This window comes from Amaranthus tricolor, chromosome 1 (genome assembly GCF_026212465.1).
Source record: "Amaranthus tricolor cultivar Red isolate AtriRed21 chromosome 1, ASM2621246v1, whole genome shotgun sequence".
Classification (NCBI taxonomy): Eukaryota; Viridiplantae; Streptophyta; class Magnoliopsida; order Caryophyllales; family Amaranthaceae; genus Amaranthus; species Amaranthus tricolor.
The window spans coordinates 2,216,824-2,227,783 of NC_080047.1; the positions used below are offsets into that span (position 1 = coordinate 2,216,824).

The following is a 10,960-nucleotide window of genomic DNA, read 5'->3' on the forward strand; positions in this document are numbered from 1 at the left end:
AACAAGTTGCTGGCTAATGTATATTACAAGTTCCACCGAGAAAAAAAAAAAAAAGACTAGGCTTCCATCTAAAGATATATACTAGTAAATCCTAGTCGAGAAGTGCCTATCTTTGAGGCAATTATGCAGTAAACGTGATGAATATATCACAAACCCGATATCTACAATTCCAAAATGAAGGGGAAAATTATCTCCAAACCCGACACAAAGAAGGAGAAAAGCACAGTTTAGCCTTTACGCAAGAAGCTTAAAGCTAGAGTTAGCATCTTAGCCGAAAGTTTTCCGAAGGAATTCAGACGGAAGTGTACAGCCAAAATGGCTCGTTTTTCTTTCCCTTCTTTTTTTTTTACAATGGGCCTAAAAGCAGTCTTTTGAAAATAGTAAGTAAAACAATAGAATTTAACAAATAGATAGGGAAAAGTGGAAAAATTGTCGTATCAAAAGATACGAGTCAATATGAGGAATTTAACTAGCATAACCATCATCACCTGAGGTTTTCCCGATTGTCCTGTTCACACTGATCTTGTTTCCACGACAGAACTTAAAATTCGCTGTTAGAGTTCCAAGTTAAAGTAGCTACGGCATACATCATGAGAACACGTTATAGGACCTCCGTTCCTGCTTCCTCCTCCATCAAAAACGAGCCCGGTTTTCTGAAAGGCATATAAGTGGAAGTGAAACATCTCATGAGGGTGCTAGAGTATTCGAAGGTAGGGCGACCCCACCTCCTCTAATTGACACGTGTGGGCCCTTAGATCCACTTGAAGCCCGACTCACGAGGTTTGAGTCGAGGAACACCACTACCACCGTGATGTCGTCATGGAAATGACGACGAACTCCACGATCTATTTTCTTCAGATCCGAATATCTCATTTCTCGCTTCTTTGCTGCTTCTTGAAGCGCGGTTTTTACCAGTCTTCTAGCAATTCCCTGCTAAAAGATAAGATAAAAAGTTAGAAGGTGTGTACTAGATGAGGACTTGAGATGGTAGAATCAATACGAATTTAGCTTTAAAGATGCATAACAAAGTAACATTCGAAACATAGATAATTGCATTATGTGAGGTTGAGTTTTGACTTTTGATTGATCTCGTCCAGTATCACATGATTCGTTAAAAGCCTCGCGAATCACAAATCGAAAAAAACAAATTATAGTCAGTTTTAGGCTATCATTGAACCACTTTGAACGAATTGAAAACTCAAAAGGCAAACTAATCAGCGAATTATGTTTCACTGATCTCGTCACATATTATAAAAGTTTTAGTATTTAAAAAGAAATGCTCAAAACGAAGTAAAGATTCAACTTTCAGCAACAAACTTTGACGACAGCGATAGTCAAAGTAAAAGTTTTGAATACTAAGACCTAAAAAGCGAGAAAAGAATGGCAAATGATGCAAGGTTGTAGCCCCATGATATGTCACATACTCTATCATATAAAAGCAGATTAAATTGCCGCACGTTGGTATTAAAATATCTTACATTGCGAGGATTATTTTGCACAATATCAACAGCTTCTTGATTGGTGAGGTGCTCCCATAGTCCATCTGAAGCAAATATTACAAACTGATCGTGTGGCTGCAACTCATGAGTTAAAATTGAAGGGTCTGCACTTAATATAGGTCTTTTGAAAGGTTCGCGTAGACGAAACTTCGAAAATAGAGGTTCTCTATTGAACTCGGGTTTCTTTAAATACACGTCCCCAATGGATTTAGAAACCTGCATTCAAGAGATTCATGAATGTTAAATGAGTGTCATTTCCATACATGTAAAAATTAAGACACCCCGTCCCCTTCTCTATTTTCAATCAATTAAAATTTTGATGGTAAGAAATATACAAGCAAACCTCGCAACCTGAACTTATTAACATTAAATACAAGTAATATACATGAGCAGCGTACAAAAACCCAGTTCAAGATGTCAGAAACAAAGTGCTTATAGCTACTAACAGCACAGGAACAAAGGGAATAGCAGACGTTCTTGGAAAGACTATACAACGCACTTCACAATGGTATCGAGATCGTTCATAAATTGCCATAAGATTTGGAAGTTTTCTGGCATAAGGCACTAGCTAAAGGCCATGAAAAAGAATTGTTCGGTAGATACATAATGTATACACAACCGAGTACTCTATAGGACAAATAATACATCAATTATCAGTCGATCTTTATTTACCATCATTTATTTAATGAAACACCTTAGAATTACATTTAATGAAAGTTCATCAAAGTGATGGGCCTACAACCTTTTTCACAAAAACTTAAACCTTCAAAAAGTCACGAAAATTTTCTGCCAAGTGAAAGCCTGCTTCTGATCCTATCTAGTTCCCTACGGATTCTAAAAGTATTTATGTTGGTCATCTTATTACCATAGTGCAAAAACTAGACCGCATCACCATATCGTAAAGATTTTTAAGTTCACTACGACCGAAAAATCGGCCGTAATCAATCCGTTTCTTACCGTTACCATCAAGTGACGGAAAACGTATTTTTGCATTATGGTTGTTACTATTCATTTGAAGGAAAGAAGCAGTCTCTTTGGGAACTACCAACCGCTCAATATTACCAAACGGTCCAAACCATCAGGAGCACATTATCAATAACCATGGGACAGGAAAAACTTATAGCGGCTCCTTAGTCAGTCAAGGGACAAAGGCAGAAGCTTCACGAAAACTATTTCTTGCACATAAACATCAAACTAGACCAAAATATAACTAATTCTCATTCACTCTCCCATATCGAGCAACTCATTTTATTTATGATTTGGGGGTTGGCTAGAGAATCACTGTAAGCGAGGAGGGAAAGGGAATTAGTACTTCATCGAACCCCAAACACAAGGGTATTGTTCTCTATGTATCGAGAAACTTATTTACAGTTCTTTGAACTGGTTTTCAAAGTAAAATATTCAGCTTACACTAGGGAGGCTAGTTAGTTTTCCGGAGTCGAAGGATTCTTTGGCCGCGCTCTCCTTTATGGTACAAATCGCCGCCTTCCTTCCTTCCCTCCCCAGACCCCCTGATCATAGTTTTTTATATGCGGGATACACTGGGTATGATGATGATGATTGATAAATGGAAGTTACAAAAATAACATAAGTGGTATGACGAGTAACGAAATGTTATGGATAGAAAATATACCTGTATAAGTCCCTTGACGCGCCACACGTTATGCTTTAACACAACAATATGAGAATCATCGGGATGCATCGCCCGCAACTCCTGCCTCACATCCTCCAAACATGCATTATGCTCGGTTGAGAGCTGGACGGCAAGAACCTCTCCCGTTGCTTTGACAAGTCTCCCTAAAACAGCTCGAGAATCACCAAGATTAGCTATATAAAGTGTGCCACTACATATTACTCCTACCAAACAGCATGAGCCAACAGCTGCAATCTGGGGCTTCATTGGCCATTGCCTACTTACAACAGACAAAAATCCTTCTTCTGTTGCTTGAACCGCTTTACGAATTACATCGGCAGACATACACTGGTGTTCTGTTGCAAATCCTGCACAACAAAAACTGTTATAATCCACCCATAACAACTCAACAAGGCATATATTTACCATGTGAAATTTAAAAGGCGGTCTTATATGAAGATCACAAAAGAAAATTAAGTCCAAAAGTTCCAAAAGCTCACCTAAAAATAAGTACCAACCACTTATGAACTTACTGCCTAATCAGAGGCAGACCAAAAATTGAAAATTTTTTTAAAGGCCCTATGCAATTTAAAAAGTTGTGATATTTTTTCAACAACTTGGTATCTTAACCACTTAACATACACTACACTACGTAATTTGTAATTTAACATTGAGGCTCCCAATGTTTTCGGGACACTATGCAGTTGAACATGCTCAAAACCTCCGCTGTGCTTAATGGGGTGAAGAGTGAAGAACTAAAGTGTGAAAAGTAAACAATATAGTTAGCTTCCTTGTTTTTTTCATGCTTATCTCTCTAGTCCACAATGAACAACAAAAGAGACAAATTTTGAACTTTGAAAGGACATCTGAGAAAGGATGGTCTTTGGAGTTTAGTGAACTAAGAATTCACCTTTGTTTCTTCCAATCAAATAGCACATGGGTGAAAAGGCACATTTCATAACTTCCTATTCATCTTCCAAGGCAAAACACAAAGATTTTTTATAATTCTTTTTTGGGAATTCCCCAATACTCGATAGAGCATATAACATATACTAAGACTTTTCTTAAACTTTTGGTTGACTTGATTCTTCGACATTCATGAGTTCGATTATTGATGGTTGAAGTCCAAAGATACGATTATATACTCTATCGTTTGCAACAAAAAAAACATATATTCGAGGAAAATTAATCATTGTATAAAAGGGAAATTCAATAGTTGCATCCCCATATGACTTATTATGAGTAACATTCAAAAATACTTCCATTCCACAAACCAAAATTTCAAAACACAAACATAGGAAATTTGTGAACCATATTCAAAAACAGATTGAAGAAACTTACTGCGTAGATGGGGAAAGAGATGATCATTGATATATCGTGACGTCTCCGGGCCACCATGCCCATCATAGACACCAACAAAAGTACCAAAAGGTCCATTATCAAGTGAACTCAAGCTGCCTGATTCAAGTTGACTTTGATCCTCAAGCAAACTATTGGCTTGAACAACAGCCATAGAGAATTCACCATTAACATGCTGTCCTATATCCTTATACCATAGAAGGCCTTCTTGACGCCCACTCGAATCCGAACCCGAACCCGCGTGGATTGAAGGATCCGAAACTGGCCACAAACAGGACCTCAGAAAATTCATGAACCCAGATAGCATACCTCATCTCAACCAAAACCCCCTCCTAATTCCCCACATTTCATATGGGTTACTTTTTAAACAACTTTTTACCCAACAAATTATGATTCACCTCGATTTTCTTACCAAAACTTTCCTCTTTACAATATGTAACCACCGAATGAAACTCACCAAACTCAAAAGTTTTACAATATGGACAATTATGTTGATTGATATTGTCTATAGATCAATCATATGTAATCAAACACCCAATTCTTGTCTGTCTTGACCAGAAACTTACAAGATTTGAGCTTTTATAATTATAACCCAATTATATTTCTCCCTGAAAAAAAAACCATAATATAAATTAAGCATAGAACTTGAAAATTGAAATTATCCAACTTTATCTTCTTCTTTTTTTGCCACAAATAGAATGTGTAAGTAATCTATATCTATTTGTCAAACCCATAAGGTCAAAACCCTTATAACAAATTCAATTTTTTACAAAAAAATAATAATTAATGACAAAGTTGACATAATTCCAATTTTTAGCTGAACCCCACAAACATTTCAATTCAATGACTATATCAACCAACAAATAATCAAAACATGAGGGTGAAATTTTGAACTAAAAAAACAAAAACCCAATATTTATTAAACATAAAAAATAAAAAAAATAAAAAAAAGTTTACCTTATAATTATGGGAGTCCTACCCTTTGTTGGGGTAGCTACAATCTAAACAAAGATCCAAAGAAAAAGAAAAAGAAAAAGAAAGAAACACTGGTTGTGGTTGTAAAAGACTTTCAGATCTAAAGATCCATCAAATCAACAACAAAAAAGAAATAATATTGAAGATGGGTTTTTTAAAAGCTTGCAGAAAAATTGTCTATTTATCTATAATATTTTAAAAAAAGATTGATGTTTTAATTTCTTTATCTGTTTTTTCTTTGGTTTGTTTCTGTGTATTTATCTCAACTTTGTTTGGTATGAGTAGTTGCAAGAAGATGATGAGACTGATGAAGAGAATGAAAATGAGGTATCAGCATTTCAGAAAAGAGGTGAATTGAATTGAATTTTGTTTTGTTTTTTTAAGGGTTGGAGGGGTCTTCTTAGCAGACAGACCCCATTAAAAACCAACAATGGAGAGCTTCAAGCCAGCAAAGCATAGGACCAGAATGGGCTCCACTTCCCACTTGAAATCAGGGAAATTAAACAAGAAAAATAAAATTTATATAGAAAAATTATCCAGAATAATCTCATACTTCCTCCGTTCCATAATACTTGCTACATATTCCATTTTTGGAAATTTCATAATACTTGCTACATTTCCATTTTTGGTAATAAAACAATCATTTAAAATTCTACCTACCCCTACTTTTATCCTACTCTATACCTCTCTAACTTTTTTACCTACAATTATTTAATCTTTATTTATTTCCAATTAAAATTAATTTTCCCTCCATATTTATTATTCTCATTAAAAACTCAACTAATCTCCCATAACCCACCATCCCAATTAATTATTTCCTCTATTTAAATACACTATCTCAATTAATTATTTCTCCCATTTAAACAAACCTTTCCAACTACTTATATTAATGGTGGGATGAATGTGAACCGTTGGATTTGGTTTGCCCAGATCTGACCGTTGATTGCTCTTTATATAAGTAACCCGGTTCCTTTCCTAACCCTAATCCCATTTCTCTTCCTTTGCCATTTTCCCCTCTCCATCTCTCTCATTCTCTCTGGAAAGTTCTAACCCTAAAGATCTTTGGTTTTCTTTCATTTCTTTGCCGTCTCTGATTTCATTATTTGGGTTTTCTTTCACTATTGACTACGAAAGGATGGATTATATCTGGTTTTATTTCTGATCTTTGGTTTTGTATTTGATTAAAGGTTTACATTTGGGTTTTCCGAAATTTCTCTATTTCTTCTGGTATATTCTTTATACACTTTGCTTTAATCGTCATCTGGTATGCTTTGATCCTAAAATCTTGATTCTTATTGCATATTCTTCGTATTTTGATTTTTTTAAAACTTTGATCTGCTTTTTTTTTTTTTTTAATTTCATGTGTATGTTTATACGTTTATGATTTTGTTTTTGTTATTCTCTTGATTATTTCTTTCAGCTGTATTTAATCCCAAATTCATGATCTTGTTTTAGTCCTTCATCAGATCTGGTTTCTTTAATGATTCTCTTGCATGTTCTGTCTATTTTGATATTTTTAAACTAAGATCTGCTCTGTTTTTTTTTATTTCATGTTTATTTTTATACGTTTATGATTTTGTTTTTGTTATTCTCTTGATTATTTCTTTCAGCTGTATTTAATCCCAAATTCATGATCTTGTTTTAGTCCTTCATCAGATCTGGTTTCTTTAATGATTCTCTTGCATGTTCTGTCTATTTTGATATTTTTAAACTAAGATCTGCTCTGTTTTTTTTTATTTCATGTTTATTTTTATACGTTTATGATTTTGTTTTTGTTATTCTCTTGATTATTTCTTTAAGCTGTATTTAATCCCAGATTCATGATCTTATTTTAGTCCTTCTTCAGATCTGGTTTCTTTAATGATTCTCTTGCATGTTCTTTTTACTCTTTGCTTTCATCTGGTATGATTTGATCCGAAAATCATGATCTAGTTTTAGTACTTTATCAGATCTGGTTTGATTTATGATATTGTTGCATGTTGTTCTTATTTCGATTTATTTAATGTTGGATCTGATCTCTTTTTTTGTTTTCTCATGTTTATTTTAATTTGATTATGATTTTGATTCTGTTTTTTTTTTTTGATTATGGTTTTGGTTTGTTTTAAATTACGAAAACGATGATGTGGTTGTAGCAGTCGATGAGATCTGTTTTGATTAATGATTCTCTTGCATGTTCATTTTTTGATATTTTTAAACTTTGATCTGCTCTTATTTTTTTTATTTAATGTTTATTTGTAATACGTTTATGATATTGATTTTGTTATTTTTTTGATTATGTTTTTGAGCTGTTTTTAATCCCAAAATCAAGATCTGGTTTTAGTCCTTCACCAGATCTGGTTTGAAATATGATGTTGTATGATCTTGTTTTTTTAAACTTTGATTTAAACTTTGATCTATTACTAATGATAAGATTTTTATTATGTGTACTTCCTCTGTTATGTTTTTGTTGCTACTTAAGATTATTAAGAAGATGGACACAAAGGAAAAAGCGTGCGACTCATTAGAATCCCAAAGAGAATGTAAAAAATACGATAATATCTTTGGTTCGTGGTACGATCATTATTATTTGAAATGTTGGGAATTAAATTGTGTTGAAGATCCTGATCAAGAACCCCCACCTTGGTACTACGGTTTACCAGATGAGGAGGATTATGCATTAATCGATAAGGTGCAACCTAAGCAAAAGAGGCCACGCAAGACGACAATTTGTGGTCTTAACTCATGAGCATTCTAACTTATTTTTGATATTATTCATGATGTTTATATTTATTGAAAATGTTTTTTTTGTTAATGTCTCAATGATGATTGTTATTTGCTTGATGAAATGTGTAGATAGTAGTGTGTTTCATTGCCACCTTAGAGTTAAATCATGAGCAGTAGATATTAACACATGGTTAATGTGTTTTGTCTTATTGCCGGTTCAAGCACTAAGATGAGGCTGAGATACCTACATTTGCACAATTTCAAATGATGATTAATCGTTAAATCTGAGAGTTAAATAAACGTACACAAGTGAAAATTGGAATGATGAATGATGTTTAACTTGCTTAGTTTTTTTTTGTGACATAACTACCTCAATGACTAAATGGAGAGGTATGCATAATTGTATACTTACAAAATGTTGTCATACATACTGTTTTCTTTACAAAATGTCTACATATTGATAATTAATTTCAATCATCTTGCGGAAGATCATTGAGATTAATTATACCATGAGATAAAAATTGTCGTGCTGCATCAATTAGTTCTTGTGGAATTTCTAATTGCCTGGGCAGCATACCCAGCCTGTCCAGTCTTTGTTTTCCAATGTGTGGATTCTTATAGTTATTACCGCCTTTAGCTTTTAGTACCTCTATCATGCACAGTTGATACTGTATCCAAGTGTAGTTTAAAAGCTTTGGTTCAAAAGTGTCATATGCATCATTGACTGCCTTTATCAGATCATTGAGGTCTTTGGGGAATGACTTGAATTGAATTGATTGCAAAGCACTAAACAATCCCAAGTCCAAGATGTTCATATCTGGACTAGAGGCTGGTTGACAAACAAGTCTTATGTTAAATCCGTCTTTCTTTGCTTCTTCATTGAATGCATGATCATTTATTAAAATATGTGGCTTGGCGTTATCTTGTTGAATCCATATATCTTTCACCCCATTTGCTGGCCATTTTGATCTTATAGCTGGTAGCACTTCAGTGATTAGTTTGTCTCGTAGAATGTCGCGTGTAACTCTTGTTATTGCTCGTAATGTTGCTGTACCCGCTGGTCTGTTTTCTGACCTCCTCACTGCATAATGAGTTTCTGTAAACGGAAAAATTCCTATTTTCCCATCCCACAACACTTCACCTGTAGCATTAATGTGAGGTCTTGCAATAGCTGCTATAAACATCACTTTGCCTATGAAATTTTTATTTTGCACACATCTATATGGTTCCTCCTCTTCCCAAGGAAATAAGTAATACCTTTGTGTTGCCCTACTCATGTAGAACCATTTTTCATCTATGTGCACAACATTATACATAAGTGAGAATTTTGGTATGTTGTCTACAGTGGGTGGTATTACTTGGGATAAAATGAAGTTGACTCTTCTCATTTTGTGGTCATGAGAAAGTTTTGGTTTAATAGAATTCGTATGTGCTCTAATAATATCGGATTTCATCATTCTATAAACTTGTGAATGACCAATGCCTAATGCAGAGGCCATTGCTCTAATTGTGGTTCTCTTTTCAATCGGAACAGCATTCAGCAAATTCATGTCAAAAACTTTTGGTTTCCTACCAACTCTTCCCCTTTTTCTACTATTAACATCAATTAAAATGCCATTTTGCATTGATGTTTTGGCTGATTCCCACAGCCTTGATATTGTCCACCTAGATGTGTTATGTTGCATTGCAATTGTTTTAATTGTACCCCGTGGCAAACGTCTATCTGATTCTGTGGACAAACTAGTTAACTGTTGTACAATTAACTTTCTGGTCTCAACTGGTAGTTCCCTCTTACTACCTACTGGTTGCTGTCTTAATGTTTCTGTTTCTGTTTCTTCATGTGTTAATGTTTGACCATGGCTTATGGGTTCCTCCAAACTCAAACTGACATCGATGTTTCCATAATTCTCACTTGTGTACTCATTATAAATGTCATATTCACAATCTATATTAAGGTTTTCAAAAAAAGAAATAAATACCTCAATATCAGGATTAATGAATTCCTCTTCTTGAATTTGAACCTCAGCCATTTGTTGTTTTGATTGCTTGTTGTTGGTTTTGTAGAGTTGATGAAAGAAATAGGTTTGGATCCAAATTCTTATGAACTTTTTAAAAGGGGAGGACAACAGATGAAGAAATTGAAATGAAGAAGTGTTGAAAATTTTAATGCTGACTATAGAAGAATTTGATCTATTTATAGAAGATGAAATGTGTTAATGCTGACTTTTGTGTAAAAATTTTAACTTTTGCTGATAATTTGTAATATTGGAGGGAATTATTTGGGTGGGAAAATATTTTTTGGGGGGAAATGAAACTGACATGTAAATTAATCTGCAAAATATTTACCTAATCTTAACTATTTTTCCTTTTTCTTTTAAAATTAACAACAACAAAAACATCAAATCTTATAAACTCAACAGTAGCCTATGAAGTAGGTGTTCAGCATTCTTAATATTTGTGCCAAACCTAATGTAGCATTTAAATCAGAACGGAGGAAGTATATCATTTATTTGTTATAAATAATCTTTACTATTAATTATTTTAAATAATTAAATCTTTATATATTATTTGTTGACTGCACCTTTCACATTTTTACTAGTTATTATAGTTACCTACCACCAAAGAAGAGTAAGATAAGACCAACGAATAAGCATAAGGGGAAAGAAGAAGTGAGCGTAATGGCTAGTAGGTACCTATATTAGGCGGTTAAAACATGGAAAGAGGTGTTGTCAGCAAATAATATACAAAGGTTGGATTATTTAAAAATAATCAATAGTAAGGATTATTCACG

At 33.9% G+C, this 10,960-nt stretch overlaps 2 protein-coding genes across 3 annotated transcripts; one reads left to right on the forward strand and one right to left on the reverse strand.

Annotated features, from left to right (window-relative positions):
• Nucleotides 1–243: 243 nt before the first annotated feature.
• LOC130798522 (probable protein phosphatase 2C 28) lies at nucleotides 244–5,943 on the reverse strand. 2 transcript variants are annotated; one of them, XM_057661549.1, is made up of 5 exons: nucleotides 5,449–5,943; nucleotides 4,474–5,099; nucleotides 3,133–3,500; nucleotides 1,479–1,715; nucleotides 244–933 (listed from the first exon to the last, which is right to left on the reverse strand). In XM_057661549.1, the coding sequence occupies exons 2-5, from the start codon at nucleotides 4,796–4,798 to the stop codon at nucleotides 685–687; spliced, it is 1,179 nt and encodes a 392-aa protein (XP_057517532.1). In that variant the 5' UTR covers nucleotides 4,799–5,099; nucleotides 5,449–5,943; the 3' UTR covers nucleotides 244–684. The 2 variants fall into 2 exon arrangements, with proteins under 2 accessions (XP_057517532.1, XP_057517540.1); XM_057661557.1 differs by having other exon boundaries at nucleotides 244–930; nucleotides 5,449–5,930.
• Nucleotides 5,944–6,027: 84 nt separating this feature from the next.
• Nucleotides 6,028–10,528, forward strand: LOC130798534 (uncharacterized). The gene is made up of 2 exons (XM_057661571.1): nucleotides 6,028–8,177; nucleotides 10,234–10,528. Exons 1-2 carry the CDS (start codon nucleotides 7,886–7,888, stop codon nucleotides 10,314–10,316), a joined length of 375 nt encoding a protein of 124 aa, XP_057517554.1. The 5' UTR covers nucleotides 6,028–7,885; the 3' UTR covers nucleotides 10,317–10,528.
• Nucleotides 10,529–10,960: the final 432 nt, after the last annotated feature.

What these genes read in the sequence shown, in the direction of transcription:
- LOC130798534 (XM_057661571.1), top strand. Translation starts at nt 7,886, where the DNA reads ATGTGTACTTCCTCTGTTATGTTTTTGTTGCTACTTAAGATTATTAAG. An exon ending in ACGCAAGACGACAATTTGTG is followed by an intron (nt 8,178 to 10,233) that starts GTCTTAACTCAT and finishes TTGGTTTTGTAG; the next exon opens with AGTTGATGAAAGAAATAGGT.
- LOC130798522 (XM_057661549.1), bottom strand. Translation starts at nt 4,798, where the DNA reads ATGCTATCTGGGTTCATGAATTTTCTGAGGTCCTGTTTGTGGCCAGTT. An exon ending in GCGTCAAGGGACTTATACAG is followed by an intron (nt 1,716 to 3,132) that starts GTATATTTTCTA and finishes TCTTGAATGCAG; the next exon opens with GTTTCTAAATCCATTGGGGA. An exon ending in TGCAAAATAATCCTCGCAAT is followed by an intron (nt 934 to 1,478) that starts GTAAGATATTTT and finishes CTTATCTTTTAG; the next exon opens with CAGGGAATTGCTAGAAGACT.